Raw genomic sequence first — 20,041 nt, forward strand, 5'->3', positions numbered from 1 at the left:
ACTTGTTCTTACACAATGATATATTCTCCATTTACACACTAAATGAATGGCTCCTCCTGGAGTAGTCGAATCCCATAACTTTATTGATCTTCAGACGTTGGGATAAAAGTTGACATGGATTTAGCTTACACGTTAGTCTTTGGATGAGGCTGGTTTAGTAGTACCTGGGGTTGCATTTAGCGTTGCACAGCGTTGTGGAACATTGCAGATAGAAATGTCCTGAATAGAGCTGACATGAGTCCTTATGCTACATGTCAGAGGCATGTTTCTTCTACATAACATATCTGAATATTCAAAAAGGTTGTGCTCTGCTGACTGTGCCCCTAGGGTCCAGTTCTGGGGCTGCCTTGAAGGGCCAACTGGGTTTCAGACACCACTACAGTATTAAGAAAAATGGCATGCAAGACTCAAGAACAGACCCACTTTTAATAAAAAATAAATGATTTGACTGACAGACAAGCACAGAGCCCTCAGACACGGCCAAGCACATTGGAAATAATACTTGTACCTCTATAGAGAATATAAACACTCAATGCATCAGTTTCAGTATGATGGAGTCATTGAAAGGTTTGTGCCGGTTTGTTGGATCATTTCTACAATCAACAGCTGGCTTTTATGCTCATTTTAATAATAGTCCTCTGAGGCAATAATACAGCTTATTTTAAATGTAATTTCAGTAACAATTCACTCTTACTACAAATGTGCTTTCAATCCCAAACAACTCAAAGATCTACATTCTCAAACCCATCCCACTGCCTTTTTTTATTGCAAATGGAAGTGACACCTACACACACACACTTCAATATGGCACAAGCTTCCTTTATCACCTCCTATAAATGCATCATGAAACCCTACCTGTCAACAATGGGTGAATATTTCAAACCAAACCAATAACCACACCATATCTAAAATATTAAGACAGGAATAATATAGCAGGAAAGGAGACTAATGAATAATTTTTTTAAAAGCATGCCGTCTGCCACGCTTTGGTGAAGACCCACTACAATAAGAACGAATTAGCATCAAATATTGAAATCTTTGATGCAAATGAGTGGCCAGAGTATTTATCTACCTAAGAGGCTCCCAGACAGTCCCTCTACCAAGACAGAATAGATTGACTTTGCCTGTCTTGACAAGGTAAGGCAAAGACTTAAGACTCACTAATTTTGCAATTTGAGTTATCCTTCCACTTTGGGCCAGATGGCTGTGTTTCTCAAACTTGTTTTGTGCCATGGAAGCCAACGTCTTCAATTAAAACTAGAACCGACCAAAAGGTTGAGAAACACTGCACTATCTATCCTGATACTAGAACTGGCCTGTGAAGTAGTGACTGAGCATGCTCTAAGCTGCCATAGCTAGCCTTGGGCCAGAACCAATTCATTAACTACTGAATCCAAACTGAAGAGTTTCAAAATGGGTGTTCAGGTGAGTTGAAAACAAATCAGTTTCAGTCTTTTCCCCATTCTTACCCACCACTGTAATATCTAGCTGTTATAGTCTATATTTTGTCAAATGTAGACATACAGTATGTGCTTGTCTTGTCAGTGGCATCGTATAAAGTTCAAGCGCAACAGTCCATCTCATCCCACTAACCAATAGGAGCTCCTTCTGGTTTTAAATAAAAGAAAATCTGAGTCTAGAAAGGCTCGGTGAGTGGCAGGAGAGAAACTATTGGAAAAAGCATTCTCATCTAGAGAACTTCATCAGGATTATCTGACATCTATCACTATCCTTAATCAGCAGCCCTGGTCGCCGTACCATCCCTCCCTATATAATGCATGGTCCAAATAAATACAACTTTAAAGTAAGGGCAAAAGGAAATGAGAAAAATAGTTTTTTAAATCACAATAATCCTTGTGGCCTTCCTTATAATAATAGTACATAAAAACCCACCACCATACAGTCTCATATCATTCAAAAACACAGGGAATATCTACAAGTGGCCGGTGTACTTCATCTGGTAGACCGGTTGAGGATAGTTGCGTACTCTTCATGAACCCTCGTCTCTTCCACAATGTGATCATGCTCTGCCTAACAAAGTCTTTGACCTTCCTCTCCTCTTCCTCATTCGGCGTAGTGCATGATGGACTCGACGTAGTTCCCGGGGAAGAGGCCGGTGGTGCCACTCATCGTTCCTTCGTACCAGCCGTCGTCGTTCTTCTTGATGACGTAGATGATGGCGCCCTCGTTGAAGGACAGCTCGTCCTCCTTGTCCGCCGCGTAGTCGTAGATCGCCACCACTGTCCACCAATGAGAGAGGAGGATGTTAGAGGAGCGAAGAGGACAGGAGATGGCTAGAGCACAAGGGAGGGCGAATGAAAGAGAAGAACAGGAGAAGTGGATAGGGCATGTTTAGATCAGGGTGGAAGAGAGAATCACTTGCTACCTTTCTCCATGTAGGTGCGTGGGGCCCACGGGGGGTCCTCCTCTGCGTAGGGATCATTGTACTCCACCACGGCCGACTCTTCCTCCTCCTCCTCATCATCATCCTCATAGTCCTCTGGAGGTGGAGGGGGCGGGGTGGGTTCCTCAAACACCGCTTCTTCTACAGGGGGCGGGGGAGGGGGCACGTCTGAGACTGGGGGGGGACACAACACAGTCAGGAACCGTGTCTACATTCCACTGGTTGGTTAGTTACATGTGGATTGACACTGGCATTCCCATGCATGTGGCGGTAGGGCTGGGGTGGTTGTTTGGGTATCCATGCTGAAAGTGTATGAAGACAAACTGAGAATTCTGGGGGAAAGGAGAACACAATACCAACGCACACAGGTGGGAAGTTTATTTCAGACAGGTAAACCGAAGTCGATGGATAGTTCAGCTTTGAAGTAAAGACAAAAATAGACTCACGTCATGAGTAACATAAACACATGCACGACGGAGCCGCTGCGAAGACCAGGCAACAAGGCGGAGGAGCTAAAAGCCACTTACTGGTCTCCTGTACCCGAGCCACAAAGCCCATCAGAGGGAGCTGAGGAGTGATCTGCATGGAGGGGGGAGGGGGGGCAACAAGAGGACCTGCTATACACACACACACCACAGGAGAAGCAGAGAGAGAGCGAGAGAGGAGAAAGAAAGAGGGAAGAAAAAGAGGAGCAGATTGTAATTAGGAAAGAAAGGAAGGCAGAAAGAGAGAGAGATGTGGTGGAATTAGAATTTAGAACATGATAGAAGCCAGATAGATCAGTAGGCAGACTAGGCATTAAAATGGCTAAATCAAGAGCGGGAATCCTTTCACACAAAAAAAGACAGCGAGCTGCCGAGACCTAGGTGCTTTGTGCCTTCCCATAGGTTCGCCTGTCTGCTGAAATCAAATGGGAGTTTTCATGTATGAATTCAACAATCTAGTGAGGTTCTGGGAACTCACAAAATGACAGTTTGCTTCCACAAGAACTGAACATTTTTGTCAGCTTGTATTTAAAATGTTTTTTTTTTTTTTTAACCATAACGCTAAGCCAAGTAACAGAAATTATTTGGCCCGGTATACATTTTGTTTCTACAAATGAGTTACAGGGTGGACAAGGAGCACAAACGCTCCAGGATCCAAACCAGACAGTAATATATGAAAGAAAGCTTTAAAGAGGCAGACTCAATCTAAATGAGAAATATCTCTAAACACAAAAGCCCATTTGAGTTCTGGTAGGAGTGATCGTGTTGCTGGTCAGGGCTGTTACCTGGGACCTGGTTGAAGTGGGGTCCTCCGTTGGGCTGGTTCAGGGCCAGGGGCATGTTGGGCTGACCCGTCAATGACGCGGGCCGGCGGTACGGCAGAGACCCCCCCACCGCAGGAGGGTTCTGTGGTTGCACCGGTCGGTTCATGCTAAAGAACTGGGGGGCACCTGGGGTACAGACAGCAAGGGGAACCAGAGAGAGATTTTGGTACGGTGTAGCTATGTCACTGAACTTATCACTTCTGTTTCCCATCATGATGCACTTCATTCATGGGATCGATGTAAGCACTTTTGGTATTCAGATGTCTTATCATCATGGCATATTTCAAGTCAAAGACCCTTTTCAACATCACTTACTGTAAGAACACAAGGACAATTTAACTCATGCACAAGGGGTGATGATGGCATGCAGGTGGTAACTGGGGGCGATGGGAGAGAGTTGCCCTAAGAAGGGAATGAGAAAGAGACGCCCAGAGGAAAAAGGAAAAGACACAGTGACAGATCAGACAGTGAGAGGGAGGGTGATGGAGAAACTCTGATGATGCATGGGTGGAGAACAAACAGCCCACGTGACAACATGCCCGCTGGTACACAGACAGATACAGGTCCTGGGATGATGGGAGAGATGGACGTGATGCAAGGGTGAGGGTGGTGGGGGGGGGGGGGCACTCACCTTGTGCGGGAGTGCTGAAAGCAGCAGGGCCGGTGCTAGTGACGGAAGTGGGGAGCTGGGGTGGGGGAGGGGGCACGGATGGACCCTCAGGAGGGGGGGTGGGGGAGGGGTTAGGAGCTAGAGAGAGTACAGGGAGGCCATCAGGTGGGACGGGAGTAGTGGTGGTAGTGGGAGGTGGCTTAGCAGGGTTGGGAAGGGCAGGGGCGGTACCTGCACCATCAGCAGGTGGGAAAGGGAGGAAAGCAGTGGAAAAAAAGAGGAAAGGAAAGACAGGAGAGGGAGATAAAGACAGGTGCTCAGACACTATCAAGGGGGAAGGAAGGAGAGAGTTTAAAGCAGTCTGACAGACAGTATTGCTCCTTAGAGAGCTAGTAGGTGGAGCTTAGACAGTGGACAGGGCATGGGGCCAGACCTTACCTGGGAATGCTGTGGGGGGCGGGGCAGGCGTTGGCACGGCGATAGGCAAACCCACGGAGCCGCTGCCGCTATTCTCTCTGCTGCTGCTGCGGCTGCTGCTGCTGGGGTGGCTGCCTCCACTGCTGCCACTGCTAGTGATGTTACACAGCCCATCACAAAACCCAGTCAACACCCGCTGGCATTAAGTCATTTATCGTCTAGATTAGAGGTTATATACTTTGTAGGGCCAGTTCCCCAGATACAGATTAAGCCTACTACTGGACTAAAAAGTACTGTAATTTTTTTGGTCCAGCGCTAGGTTTAATCTGTGGTGCAGGAAACCGGCCCTTAGAGCCCTATTGGCATCAGAGGACCTGCAAGCACAACCTACCAAACCAAGGTCTCTCCTGGCCCAAAATCCTGCCCCCCACCTACCTAGCACTGAACGGATTTAAATGAACAGCTCTGCTTTGAGATGACATGTACAGCAATAAAGAAATGAATAAAACGTCACAAATTACAACATGACATTTAGCGGTGGTCGACTAGTGAGAGATGACGTGACAAAGACAGAGGCGCGACAAAGCTGGAGGCATCTGAAGAAAATCAAGGCGAGAAGAAAAGAGGAGGAGATTGGAGACAGGGAATGAGTGAGAAACTGGATGGATGGAAGAAAGGACCAACGCATAGGTAGGTTGAGCAGAAAGAACTATGTCTTGTTTAATTTAAGCCAAGGTCAATCATTGCTACTATTAGTTTTAACGTCAGTTTCAAACGTAGTAATGTGCTCAGAAGGAAATAGAGAAGGGACTGACGGAGAAAGGGGATCAGCTGTATTCTCTGGTGGCAGATACTCTGTCATGTAGTCCTAAAGATCTTGTTCTCACTGCCTGGTAGGAGCCTCAGTGACACCCAGAGCTGCTCGTGCTTATCTGATCTCAATTTCCTCTGCTGTTACGCAGGTGATAAAAATACATTACTTGGAAACAAGAAACCTATTTGAATACATGTCTATCTGAGCTATACATTCGTTCTGTGTGCTTGGTGTAGTGCCTATTCAAAGTGTTTCAGACCAGTTTTTATAGTGATATTATTATATTAAGTCCTGTGGGTAGGGTTGGGAAAAAAGTAGTTTAGTAGCATCTAGCTAGTGTCTAATCTATTGCAGCAGATCTTTACTACAGGGCAGTTGAATCTAAGCGGTTCTGTTCAGTGAGTCCAGGGCCGCTCGAAGTGTGTTCTAGACGTGTTTTTAGCTAGCGGTGTGCTGGGAGCATGCGGGGCGGGGTACCTGTACGTGCGGTTCCTCTGATTAACAGACGCAGTGCGTGCAGGGCTCTGCTGTGGGGGCGCCATGTTGCCATGGCGCGTCGGGCTCGAGACGTAGTCGTTAGGGACAACGGGAGGACGCACCGGCTCGAGTGTCCTATAGGGGGAGTGGCGCCTGCGAGGGGAGGGGTATGAGAGGAGTTTAACATCCACAAGTGAAGGGGGGGGGGGGGGAGACAAGAAAAGGAGGACAAACATGGGAACCAAAATAAATAAAAGAGAACCAGTGCAAACTCAAAATGGGGTGTAGGTGGGAAAAGGCATTAAATCCATCAGTCGTATCCACAGCTGCTGCTGCTTCAGTTCTTACACAGCCCAACATCAACCGAGGATAGTGATGTCTATTGATGTGCTTCAGTGGAATAAAAAGCCTCAAAACTATGAATGAGCAGCCAAGTATATTCTCCCCCTGTGATTGTGTAAGGGATGGAGCTTTGAGCGTTGTTGCCATGGAGAGCTGAACAGCCCGAATTAGAGTTGAGGGGGGAGGAGTCACATGACGTCACCCATATGGGGGTGGGGACAAAAGCAACCAAAACACCACAGACAGAGATGCCTCCTCTACACCAGAGACTGGACTAGAGCAGTGTGTCATGGACGACTGACATGCGTCTCGTTTCAGGGGGGACATGTTTGAAGGTCACACACACACACAGCGCTTAAACATTAGAAGAGACATAAAAACAATGTTATAAACCATTACATACATTACTGTTATGGACAGGTCTGTAGAGGGGGATACAAACTGGACAGGGACACATAACAGGACAGAGCAACAATAACAGTAGCCCATAACGTCAATAAACAGATTTGAAGATATCCATTCACTGGAACAACCACACACCTGAAGAAATTAGGTATGCACATTCATTATATCATCAAACAGCATATCATGTGCCACAGGCTAGCTTTGACCTTTTCACAAAGAGGTCTGCTCCAAACCTTAAATAAATGTCACTGAAGGTCGTTGCTGGGTGGTGAGGGGGTAGCCTGGTCCCTAGCCCACCATAGGAGGAGCAGAGGGACAACACAGCAATCTGTAGCACAAAGGGACACCTGGTGCCTGCAGGATCAGATCTTGTCCATTGATGAACATGTTTTAGATGTCTGATCGTGGTTGGCTGAGACTGAAAGCATGTTTTTCTCAAGGACGTGAGCAGCATGGACAGGAGTTGTGGCACCTGCCACGTTTACATACCCAATGGTTCCCTTCCCTGACATGGGTGGGCTGGGCGGCTTCTGTGTGGGTGGGTTGGTGCGAGGGAGACCTGCGGCTCCGGCCTTCGTGTTCTGAGCACTGGCCTGTAGGACACGGTGAGAGAGGTTACAAAAACAACAACAGGGAAGTACTAGTCAACAGAGCAACACAACATAACGTGGGATCAGACAAAACACACTCTGGTCTTACACGCACACCAACTGTGTTTTTAGGCTTTACATTTCGTTAGAAATCCTTACCTTAAACCTTAGCAACCACTAGGTTCATTTTAAAGGCAAATAAGTGATGCAAAGAGAGAGAAAGAGAAAGGAGGATTAGTGACTAATAGTGAGAAAATGCACAGAAACACATGTAGCAACGTTATAGGACTACAGTCCACAGATGGTGTTAGGGAAGCAGCGAACAAGTCACACACTGTCCTAGACAAAGTGACTCACACCGTTACCACCACGCCCTTGTGCTTATCCCAAGGGCCTACTACTGTCTTTGTACCAAACAGAGGGGAGTTCCCCAAAACTATTGTCGCACTAAGATCAGTGTTTGTCCATGATCTTAGTGCCACAAAAGTTTGATGAAAACTCACTCCAGTACAAAAATAAAAATGTACTACTATCATCAGAAATCCAGTCGGTAAACGTCAATGCTCCCTGCTCCCTACCTTGACTCCGTGGCCCATGTCATCTAGCAGGCTGTAGTCAATTGGCTTGCGGATATAACGCACCGGCCTCTCCGGATTGGCCGGAGCAATGATCTTATGTGTGCGAGAGGTGTTCTTATTGGTGGTCAGGATGCCAATCTCCCGCCTGGCCACTTTCTCTTTGTGGATGTCCACTGTCTGGGGCCGCACAAGGGGCAGAAATACAAGAAATAGACTTGAACAAAACAGCTTTTTGAACTAGGCCTATAAAGTAATTTTTAGGCTATATGGATGTGTGTGTGTGTGTGTGTATTTCGCCACACGTGCATCCACGTCCAGGCAGCCGTACCTGTGAGATGTGGTTGATGGAGGACTCCATGCGGCGGAGCTGGGAGGCCTGAATGTCAAGCATCTGCAGGACATTGTTGGCCAAGGTGTTGATCAGGTAGGCTACGCTGGCCAGGGACTGGGTGGTGTAGTTCTTAGTCTCTTCCAACGCTCTGTGCTTATCTGGTGACTGAGGAGGGAGCGTGCGAGAGTGAGTGAGAGAGAGGATGAACAGATAGACATCAGTAACAGAGAAGCGAGAGTAGAGAGGCAATAACAAAACAACAAAGCCAGGCAGCATAAAAAGGAGAGAGTCGATATCATATAAATAGGATCTTGCAGGGGCTGAAGGATGACAAGGCAAGCCCATATGTTTTCAGAGGGAAACAGAGTTTCCTGGAGATTAACCTTTCCTTGCTTTTCTGACCACAACTTCCCTTGTTGACAGTATGTACTGTACGACATTACTTTTCTCAAAAGCACAACCCTCTACCCTCCCCATCTGCCCTGAATTCCATGGACGGTGTGTTAAAGACCGACTGAATGCAGGGATTCTGGCATGCGTTTCTCTGCCGCTCATTAAGAAAAAACGAGTTCTCAGGCTTGGGGGTGTGGTTCGATGTGGAAGTTACTGATGTTTGTCCCCCATGAGACACCATAGGAACAAAGCCAGTATTACTTCTTCAAAATAGTCAATGATTCTAAGAACTCAAGAAATATGGAATTAATTGAGGTTTTAGTCGTGCAGTTTTACATCTAGTTAAGGTGTTTGGTGCAGTATTTCTCAAGTTAAAAAAAAAGAAGAAAATGTGCGACGTGTTATCTCACGTAAACAAAGTCAGATCCGTTGCACTGACGGGGAGGTCTGTCTCACTGTCTGCGGTAGGATTGGATAGAGTGCAATCACAGCAGCTGTGTATCCCGTGTCAGAGGGCAAGTGAGCATTGTCAAAATCAAAACCCAACCCTCAAGTCATGACGAACTCACTTACAAAACTCCTTTTGGACAAGACTGACTTCATGAACAAAATGATCCTAGTTCCACTGTGTAGTCAATGTTGACACTAGAACTAATGTGTCTGACTAATATCGATGCCACATAGGCCGTTTTCTATCAGAGAAGATGTTCATTGCCTTCAGATGCGCTTTAATAGTGAAAACTAGGCAGCCTCAGTCACGAATTCCACAAATACACACGCATGCCTTACAGGGAGTCAAGAGCACCACTAAGGAATTACATCTATTCTCAAGCATGAAGACAAACAGGTTGTCAGTAATCAAAGAAAGCTGCAGCTGTAGTGCACTGGGATGACAAGAGCACACAACCTCTCAAACTTGTAGCAGTCTCAAGATCAACTGACAGCATTCTTCAGATCATTTTTTATTTATAGCCAACCTGCAATTAACTCTGACGAAAACAGGTTTAACTCATACAATCCGCTCAAACTTCAGCAAAAAAATTACTGACAAATAGGCCTACATCAGGTAGACCAGAGCACTTCAATCGAACCTCTTCCTAACTGCGTGGCTTCACACAGTTCCAACTCCATCAAGTTGGCTGACTACACGACAGTTGTAGGCCTGATTACCAACAACGACGAGACGGCCTACAGAGAGGTAGGCAGGCACTCAGGTAAACAACCTCTCCCTCAACGTCAGCAAAACAAAGGAGCAGATTGTGGACTTCAGAAGGAACCAGGCTGTCCTCATCAATGGAGACAGTCAAAAACTTACATTTTCTCGTCGTACACATCTCAGAGGAACTGAAATGGTCAAACTACACGGATACCGTGGTGAAAAAGGTACAACAGCGACTCTTCTACCTCAGGAAGCTGAAGAAATCCGGCCTGTCCCAGAGGACCCTCAGTGTTCTACAGGAGTACCATCGTCATCCTACTGTCGGCCCTTCCACAACGGACATTTACCCTGCCCCCACCCCTAATGGACATGTATCCTTACTACAGTTGTAAATATGTATAATAACATTTGTATTGTTATTATTGTTTCAGTCACCTCTCTTTTTGACCTGCACAGTTAGTGCTCAGAGCTTAAGAATTTCACTGTACCCTGTAATTACTTCTGCGACCCTGTGTATGTGACTAATCTAAAACAGAAGAGCAGTGATCCATTCTGTGACTAACTATATAGGCAAGGCCTATTGGGGAACCAGCAGACTTTTATTGAACGATCTCAGATTAGCCTAATTAAATATCTTGAGTCCTGGATGGCGCAGCGGTCAAAAGCACTGGAGTTCTGAGGCGTGTCACAACCAGCTGTGACTGGGAGCCCCATAAGAGGGCGCACAATTGGCCCAGCGGTTTCCGGGGTAGGGGAGGTTTTGGCTGGTGGGGCTTTCCTTGGCTAATCGCGCTCTAACGCCTCCGGTCGGCATTTGAACGGTGTTTCCTCTGACACGTGTGTCTGACATCCGGGTTAAGCGAGCAGTGTGATAAGTAGGCGGTTGAAGGGCGCATGACTTGACCTTCGCCTCTCTCAAGTCCATTGAGGAGTTGCAGAGAAGGGAACTAATTCAGGGAGACTAATTCTGGGAGAAATTATTTAAAAAATATGCTTGTGGCCATACCACCCTGAACATGCCTGTTCAGGTTCGGGTCTGGTTAGTACTGGGGCGGGAGACTTCCTGGGAATACCAGGTGCCGTAAACTCCCTATTTGTTTTAATAAATACCAGTATGGAGTCCATGCTTGAGTCGTGTGTGTGAGGATGACAGTCATGATCACAGCTGGGCAGAAGCAAGATCACAGGTCAAGACATCTTCATGCTAATTTTCTTTTCCTTATCTTTTAAAAAATATATATTTTACCCCCTTTTCTTGGTATCCAATTGGTAGTAGTTCATATCTTGTCTCATCGCTGCAACCGTACGGACTCGGGAGAGGCGAAGGTCGAGAGCCATGCGTCCTCCGAAACACAACCCAACCAAGCAGCACTGCTTCTTGACACAGCGCGCATCCAACCCGGAAGCCAGCCGCACCAATGTGTCGGAGGAAACACCGTACACCTAGCGACCTGGTCAGCGTGCACTGCGCCCGGCCCGCCACAGGAGTCGCTAGTGCGCGATGAGAGCGTCGTCCCTAACCCGGACGAGGCTGGGCCAATTGTGCGCCGCCCCATGGGCCTCCCGGTAGCAGCCGGCTGCGGCAGAGCCTGGGCTCGAACCCAGAATCTCTGGTAGCACAGCTAGCACGGCGATGCAGTGCCTTAGACCATTGTGCCACCCGGGAGGCCTAGTCATGTTAATTATTAACTAAACCCAATAATGTCATTGCGCATTCAGTGCCAGGACGTTTGAACACTGGTCACTTTAATATTTACATACCGTTTTACCCACTTCATATGTATATACTGTATTCTACTCAAGGTTCATCCAATATAACTACTGCTGTACACACCTTTCCTATTCATATACTGTCCATACAAACCATTACACATATGATTTATATACATCAAATTTCAAATCAAATCTATTTTTATATAGCCCTTCGTACATCAGCTGATATTCTCAAAGTGCTGTACAGAAACCCAGCCTAAAACCCCAAACAGCAAGCAAAGCATGTGAAAGAAGCACGGTGGCTAGGAAAAACTCCCTAGGAAAAACTCCCTAGAAAGGCCAAAAACCTAGGAAGAAACCTGGAGAGGAACCAGGCTATGAGGGGTGGCCAGTCCTCTTCTGGCTGTGCAGGGTGGATATTATAACAGAACATGGTCAAGATGTTAAAATGTTCATAAATGACCAGCATGGTCAAATAATAATAATCATAGTAGTTGTCGAGGGTGCAACAAGCACGTCCGGTGATATACATATACACCGGACTCTGACAATGCTCATTCTGATATTTCTTAATAAAAATGTTGGGGATGTGTGTGTGTTGTTAGGTAAACTGCACTGTTGGAGCTAGAAACATAAGCATTTCGCTTCCTTGCGATAACATCTGCAAAATACACACTGGCCAGGTTATTAGGTAAACCACCTCGTTCACAAAAATGGTTCACTCCTACAGACAGTGAGTCACGTGGCCATGGCTTGCTATATAATGTAGGCACAGACAATCGAGGTATTCAGTTACTGTTCGATTGAACTTTAGAATGGGCAAAACAAGTGACCTAAGCAACTGAGCGTGGTATGACTGTTGGTGCCAGGCATGCCGGTTCCGGTATCTCAGAAACGTCTGGCCTCCTGGGCTTTTCACGCACGACAGTGTCTAGGGTTTACTGAGAAGTGTACGACAAACAAAAACAAACAGTCAGCGGCAGTCCTGTGGGCGAAAACAGCTGGTTGATGAGAGGTAACAATCGTGCAAGCAAACAGGCGGTCCACAATCAGGCAAATAACGGTGCAGTACAACAGTGTGCAGAAAGGCATCTCGGGAATGAACAACTCGTCGGTCCTTGTCACGGATGGGCTATAGCAGCAGACGACCAAACTGGGTTCCACTCCTATCAGCTAAAAACAAGAAGAGGCTCCAGTGGGCACACGATCACCAACACTGGCCAATTGAGGAGTGGAAAAACCTTGCCTGGTCCAACGAATCCCGGTTCCTGTTGCGTCATGCTGATGGAAGAGTCAGGATATGGTATAACCAGCATGAGCCCATGGTCCCATCCTGCCTGGTGTCAATTGTACAGGCTGGTGGCTGTGGTGTAATGTTTTCCTGGTACATGTTAGGTCCCTTGATACAAACTGAGCAATGTTTACATTCCCCCAAAGAAGTCCAGTTGTTCTGGAGGAAAAGGGGGGTCCAACCCAGTACTAGATGGAGTACCTAATAAACTGGCAACTGAGTGTAAGTGTACGCGACCAATACAATGAGATTTAACAGAATTAAAAGTTAAAGGATAGGTTACAACGACCAACAGCCAACTTGCTACTTAATATTCTGAATTTAGTTATTTGTAACTGTAGGATGAGAAAGTGCATGCACTGCAGCCTCTTTTAGCCTAGCTAGCTAAAGTTAGCTAGCTTCTCCCGGTTTAATGCAGTCCTAGACAGGTACTACATAATCATATCTGATGATAAATAACCTAGCTATGGCAGCTATTAGTATACTATAGGGCGAGTAGGCTTTGATGGTTGCTGTCTCATCTCTCCCTCCTCCCCATGTCACTTGCTCAAAGTATGGCCCCTCCCCCGCCTACTATAGCAGCACCTCTTTCCCACCACTTGGCTTTATCAGATCCATCACTCGGATCGGCTTGGATTCGACCGGGTCTATATGGAATGGGTCTAGTTGTCCTCGGGTCCCTATATTTAAAAATGAATTTATGCATATCGGGTCAGGGTGGGAAAGCCCAGATCCATTTCGGAACCCGCCCAACTTTTTGGACCCGTATAGACCTCTAGTTCCAGAGCAGTGGCACTATTGACAAACGTTTCACACTCGGTGTCAGAACCTCACTTTATATTAGGAAAAACGTACTTCATGGCATGACTAACGTTATGAACAATTAAGCTTGTTCTGCCACTGCCAGATCCACCAGTAGTCTATGAAACACAGATGTATTTTCCCACTCTACAGTCAGTAGTACACGAAGTTCGGCATTGATGATACAGGGTGTCCTATCCAATCTGCAGTGACTTGCTTTGGCACACATAAGGCTGTAACATTAACGTTAGCTAACTAACGCTAAATATTGGCAGGAGAAGAACGCTTACAAGTGCCACACATGGTATATATATTTTCTTCACGACCAATGTTAACAGCTAGCTAATGTTGACATGAGTTGGGAATTTCAAACCCGTACAACTGGAGAATTTGACAGCAATGGCAGCTAGCAGTGCAGCTAACAAGAAACCGTGGCTAGTTGGAATTAGCTAGCTCGTTTGCTATAGTCATAATTCGTTAACTTGTGGCTCATTTGGTTTTCTGGTATCAGAACGTGTCCCATCATTTGATATCCAATTAAATTCCTTACTTATTTACCTTAGCTGAATACCTTGTGTACCCCGTCACGACACTGTCAATCATGAAACCAGCTGTGCCCAGATAATTCGCGCTAGCTCAGCTAGTTAGCACAACTAGTTAGCTAGCTAACTAGCAAGCATTATTTGGTTGGATGTAAACAGCTAACGAAGTCAAGTTAGTAAAAATACTAACAACTACATAAACGCGAGAAATTACGATACATGTGTGACGGTTGGAGAACGGCAACCAATGTTTTCAAATTATGAAAACCATAGCTAGTTAGCTACGTTCCGCACGAAGTAGCTAACTAAGGTTAGCTAATTATCTATAGCCTAGCTTGCTAGCAGGAGCACCCTTGCAGTTGAGTCGCTGCACCTCATCCGCAAAGCTCGTAGGCATCACTTCGCCCACCGTCAAAGATTATACTTGTAGAATATATAATGTTATAAAATTATCATTACCTGAACATAGTTGCTTTCGCAATACTCGGCAACTCTTTCCAAATTGGTAAAACTATCTAATAAAGCACTACGTCCAGCTGGAATCTCCTCTTCCAAAAGCATTTGTAACTCCGCCATTTTCACATCTTTAGCAATCAATGCATGCCAGATCCCAGCCTCTCCAACACTCATGCAGAGGTGGCGTTGGGCATCCCAAGTATGACGGAGTGTATGACAATCTGTGACAAATTTAAGTGGATATGATACGTAGATCTTTGCTCTTTCAATTCCTTGTCAATTTACATTGTGACTGGTTTAAATTATGAGAAAACCTCAAGATTCTGTTTTGAAAGGAAACAATACCATCTGGAAAAAGGCTGTTAATAAATCCAGAAGTTACGGATATGATTTTTATTATCAACAATTAAACAACCAATGCTAATATAGCGATACAGGGGAAACAGGGCTGGGGATTGAACCGGAGACCCTGCAGATACAGTGAGCACTTGTTGATAATAATGGCCAAGATGTCTTGACAGTAGCAAGATATGCTCACAACAGTGCAACAAATGTGCAAAATATTATATTCCTAACACACGAGTAGTGTAAACTTTATTCAAAAATGAACTCTCAAAAATGCCATGTATCTGGGGGAGTGGGGACCACGTGTTTTGGAAGGCAGTTCAGCTGGAATGTTGGTTTAAGGCAAGGTTTATGACAATACATCAATGATCATGTAGCTTGAAAAGATAGGTACTGATCCTCATATTGAAATAGGCGGAACAGATGGTAGCTCAAATGACCGAGTAGCCATTGGCAATGACTTGAGCTAATCAAAACCATGTTCAAGAGCTGACTGACAAATAGCCCTGCAAAGCTCGCCATCATGTTTAAAGTTATTTTAACAGTTCCACTCGGTCTAGAATCTAGGCTAACTGACAAGCACCTTCCCAGATAACACAGTTCCTCTTCCACAGATGGAGTTTGAGACAAATGTCCACTGTTAGTTTAGCTTCTTCTGCTCACAGTGATCCATGTGTCATCTTTAGGCGTTGACACCAGCTCAGATCTGGCCTCTACCACCTGTCCCTTTACCTGATGCAGCTTCAGTTGGCGCACTACAGTGCTGAGGACGACAGTGGCCACTGTGTACGCAAACCTGAAAGGTGGCAAAATGGTGGTATAAAAAGTTAGTAACAAGCCCACATCCTTCTTCTTTGCCTGGTAGTGACAGTCCCTCTCCATTTCCTTTCCTTTGATGTTGTAGAATAAATATGGTAAAACTGTATAAGAAGTTTATCCTGTGTAATTACAGGTAGAAAATGCCCTAGCCCCTTGGTTAATCTCAAGTGCACGCCACTATCCTTTCCCATCCCCGTTACCTCAGCTCAGGACAGGCCTGGTTCCCTGAGAATCCAAGCAGAGAGAAGCTTTTCCTGGCAGAATCTTCTGTGAATCGGTCTGGGTCAAACCTGGATGGACAAAGTGCAAGAATTCAAACTCGGTACCAAAAAATCCAGCAAAAATGTCCTCTTTAGGTGGCAAAAAGTTCAAAGGAAAATACATATGGACAGACTTGTAGGGATGGCTCCAGGTGTCTGCATCCTGTAGGACTACCCCAAGGGCATAGATCACCAGTGTCTAAAAGAAACATAGGAATAAAGTGTTTTAATTATTCACTTTAAACTTCAAAATTCTGTTCATTTTACATCCACAAGCACTTGCTGACTGTGACAGTGAGATGTGGATAATAAAGGGACTAAGTAGGGAAGAGGAGAATAAGATACCTCTTTAGGAATAATGTGCTGATCGACTTTCCCTTCATTTTCCTGGAGCTGGGCTGCGATGGGCGTCAGTTTGGCTGTCCGCACAGTCTCGTTCAAAACCTGCTGGAAGTACCTATAGTATAGAAGATGCATTTGATAGGCATGATAAAATGTATCTATAAATATACCTTGAAGACAAGCCACCATGAGGATACCTGCCCGTTCTGCTGTGACCGACCAGGGTTCGAACCCAGGTGTCATGTGTGCCACAAGGCTGTTAGCCCCTGTTAGCTTAGGCATTAGCTCAGGAAGCTCACACCAGTCTTCAGGTCTCATATAAGGTACTTGTCATGCAAGAGTGGATCTGAAACACCTCTATTACACTGCATCACATCGTTGATGTTATTTGGCTGTCAGACAGAGTCAGAGGTCACCTGAGCTGTGGGATCTTATCCAGAGAAACAGGCTCAGAGCCCAGAACATCCTCCAGCTCCTGATGCAGCTTCTCCTGAACTTCCTCTGACGTGGACAGGAAGTGTACTGCCCAGATGCACACTGGGAAAATATTACAACCACAAAGAGAAACATCAACACTTTGTGAGAGAGATTTTCTGACAGAATACTAACCAAATGTATGAATTTATTTGTTCAGAAAGAATTGACGATTGGATACACCATAAAATCTGCAAGTTCTAACGTAGATAGGCATAATCTATTTGTTAATAGTACTCACAATTAGCTGTGATGACACAACCTGCCAGTGTGAATACCATGCTGTCCTCCATCACCTACAAAAGAGAAACAATGAAAACAAGCATTCATTAAAACAAAAGTGGGAAGGAAGTTTTATTTTCCTCTACACGTGGGTAACAGCAACAGGAGGCTCTCTGCTCTGCCCAATGAGTCTATTCTCCTTATAATCAAGGAATCTGTGCATCACCTGTCTCTCTGTGAGGTTGGACTGGAGAAGAGCATCCACAAACGCTGTCTGGCTCCTTTGTCCTTTCCTGTCTTTAGCCACAGACATCAGCACTGTTTCCATTTCTGCCAGCGCTGTAAACAAACATAATGTACTTAGCATGAGGACAGAGAATTTATACACATAGGGAGATACTCTGACAATCTCTTTTTTATTTCAGATACATTCAGTAAGAAAGTGGAAGTTCTCTTAATGCTGAGATGTACAGGTAACACATATGATCCATAGCAGTGAACTAGTTCTCACTCACCGCTCTCATAGTGCTCCTTTCTGATGGAGCTCTTCTCCATGGAGCCGTCCAAATAGCCTTTTCCGATCTCCGACCAGATCTGACAAGTAAAGGGAATTATCAGTGAAAATCTGCAAACACAGGTCGTAATGGGCATATTTTCACCAGAAACGGTGACTTTAAATGTGACTGCTCACTCACTGCCTCATGGTTCTTTCGGAAGCCGATGACTTCAGCATCATTCCGGAAGCGGTCACCTAGAGCGAGTTGAGTGACAGCCTTCATGGCCAATCCTTGCAGATGGGTACAGAGGGGTGTGTGCTGGTCCTTAGGGAAAGACTTCCATTTCCCCACTAACTCCTCCACCAGCTAGAACAGGACAAAAGGGGAGGGAGGGAGACAGAGAGTGTGTGTCAATGGGAAATGTGTCTTCCGCATTTAACCCAACCCCTCTGAATCAGAGAGGTGTGGGGAGGCTGCCTTAATCGACATCCATGTCTTCAGCGCCCGGGCAGAAAGACAGATTTTTACCTTGTTGCTGGATCGAATCCCCAAGCTGACCTTCCAGTTACTGGCCCAACAATCTAACCACTAGGCTACCAAACTATAACATCCCAGGGAAGTGAGCACAAATAGCTTTTGAGTAAACAAATACTAATGGATACACAAAAACATAAGAAAGTATTGCAGAATACCACAGCCAAATATAAAAAACTGCCAATGAGCCATTGTGTAAGAGGCAAACCTTCAGCAGCAGGGGAAAGTTTTCCTCCAGGGTGTTGTTGACGGCACTCTCATACAACTTCTTCCTCATTACAGCCTCTGTGGCCCCTCCACCCATTCCTGACTGGTACCCTAGCAACGACTTCAGCATTGTCTCAAATGAGTCCGCTACAAGTAAGGATAGAAGATGTCACAGTGGCAAACATGTTACTGTTTCTTCATTTCAAAACAACACTGTACATGTAAAACAGAAATCACCTGAATCTGTTACAACGTCTATCTATACCTGCATTCCACTTAGAATGGTGCAATCTTTTAAGCATGCATTTTAAGTGGTACGTTAGTAGGGACGGAGCACCTGTTTCCCTTTCCTCCCAATAGTTTCCCTCCCTCCCCAGTACTCACTAGTCCTGTTGGGGTTGATGTGCTGCCGTAGCTGGTCCACTGAACCCAAGCTGACCACAGGGCGTCCTCCAAACCAGAAGGATGCCACAGGACCAAACTGTCCATGTAGACTAGCCAGGAACTCATGCAGACTGCCTTGGTTCACTATGTCTTGTAGATTTCCATCCCTAAATTAAGAGAATGACACAAATAAACCAATATGAACCTAGGTCAGGCCAGGGCCCGTATCCAGAAAGCTTCTCAGTGTATGCGTGCTAATCTAGAATCAGTTTTGCCTTTTATATGGAGATGAATAGACAGGGGGATCTGATTCTGGATCAGTACTCCTACAGAGACGCTATATAAATACAGGCTCAGGTCAAGTGTGGTGAGCTTACCTGAGTGCTAAAGAGAGACAGTACTTAGAAAGTTGTAAAACACATCTGGTCATAGGCTACTCACTCCTCTTCTGTAGGGTTGAGACCTGGTATACCAGAAACACTTCTTGATGACTTGATAAAAAAAAAAAAAATCAAGCATGTTACATTCCGTTTCAAGAGAGACATATCATAAATTAAACATGACAAGAAATGGTGTGGGGTTTACATATTCTAAGTCCATGGCAGTAACCTGTAAAAACTTGAGCTTTGAAAAAAATATTTCTACACTACTTTGCCATATGTTCTACAATTCACTTAAACTGCTGAAACATTTGAGTACTAAAAGTAGATGCATAAAAAAATCCTGGGATGTTTTTAACTGTCATGTCACTGTAAAACTGTGGACAAAGTTAGCAGCTTACACGTAGCTAGTAATGACATTGGTGGATATACGATGTTGCAAATATTGGCTAATATAAGCACAGGCATTGACTTACTGGATACAAATAGAGGACTGCGCCGACCAGAATGATGACAAAAGTCACTGCAAATATCGCAAAGTCCAGCATGTTTGCTGGTGTTACTCAAAAAAACGTTTAGATAGATAGCTAAAGAAATACTATACATGGGTTATAGCGACCACGTCTACGGCAGCATCACCACTCCGTGTTCTACTGCAAAGCCTGCACAGTCAGTGAGGCCAGAGCAATGCATCTCAGAGCGCATGGATAAATCAGAACGCACAGAAGCAGATCAAATCTAACTACAAAATGTTACTAGCCACTTGATCTGGCATAGCACAATTGGTAAAATCAATTCAGTAGAAAGCTGAATTTTTACCTATCCAGATAACTTAGTGATTGGTCCTAGCCAGGCCTACTTAGACCTAGGCAAGGGAACAAGCAATGGTTCATTTCCCAAAAATATTAACAGCACACTTATATTCTGGGCAATGACAAATGTGTC

At 45.3% G+C, this 20,041-nt stretch overlaps 2 protein-coding genes across 19 annotated transcripts; both read right to left on the reverse strand.

Annotated features, from left to right (window-relative positions):
• Positions 1-407: 407 nt before the first annotated feature.
• LOC106575181 (abl interactor 2) lies at positions 408-14,843 on the reverse strand. 17 transcript variants are annotated; one of them, XM_082963415.1, is made up of 12 exons: positions 14,636-14,842; positions 8,275-8,442; positions 7,947-8,123; positions 7,528-7,545; positions 7,268-7,371; positions 6,032-6,184; positions 4,762-4,892; positions 4,345-4,554; positions 3,675-3,839; positions 2,932-3,018; positions 2,387-2,578; positions 408-2,240 (listed from the first exon to the last, which is right to left on the reverse strand). In XM_082963415.1, the coding sequence occupies exons 1-12, from the start codon at positions 14,804-14,806 to the stop codon at positions 2,065-2,067; spliced, it is 1,752 nt and encodes a 583-aa protein (XP_082819541.1). In that variant the 5' UTR covers positions 14,807-14,842; the 3' UTR covers positions 408-2,064. The 17 variants fall into 17 exon arrangements, with proteins under 17 accessions (XP_082819541.1, XP_014006960.1, XP_082819544.1 ...); XM_014151485.3 differs by having other exon boundaries at positions 2,932-3,021; positions 14,636-14,841; XM_082963418.1 differs by lacking the exon at positions 6,032-6,184 and having other exon boundaries at positions 2,932-3,021; positions 14,636-14,843.
• Positions 14,844-15,010: 167 nt separating this feature from the next.
• LOC106575178 (cytochrome P450 20A1) lies at positions 15,011-19,765 on the reverse strand. 2 transcript variants are annotated; one of them, XM_014151469.3, is made up of 13 exons: positions 19,573-19,765; positions 19,158-19,207; positions 18,717-18,883; positions 18,334-18,479; positions 17,790-17,957; positions 17,610-17,688; positions 17,321-17,433; positions 17,114-17,168; positions 16,815-16,935; positions 16,402-16,513; positions 16,191-16,255; positions 15,997-16,086; positions 15,011-15,773 (listed from the first exon to the last, which is right to left on the reverse strand). In XM_014151469.3, exons 1-13 carry the CDS (start codon positions 19,642-19,644, stop codon positions 15,623-15,625), a joined length of 1,389 nt encoding a protein of 462 aa, XP_014006944.3. In that variant the 5' UTR covers positions 19,645-19,765; the 3' UTR covers positions 15,011-15,622. The 2 variants fall into 2 exon arrangements, with proteins under 2 accessions (XP_014006944.3, XP_014006945.3); XM_014151470.3 differs by lacking the exon at positions 19,573-19,765 and having other exon boundaries at positions 19,094-19,207.
• Positions 19,766-20,041: the final 276 nt, after the last annotated feature.

Source organism: Salmo salar, chromosome 17 (genome assembly GCF_965601325.2).
Source record: "Salmo salar chromosome 17, fSalSal1, whole genome shotgun sequence".
NCBI lineage: Eukaryota > Metazoa > Chordata > Actinopteri > Salmoniformes > Salmonidae > Salmo > Salmo salar.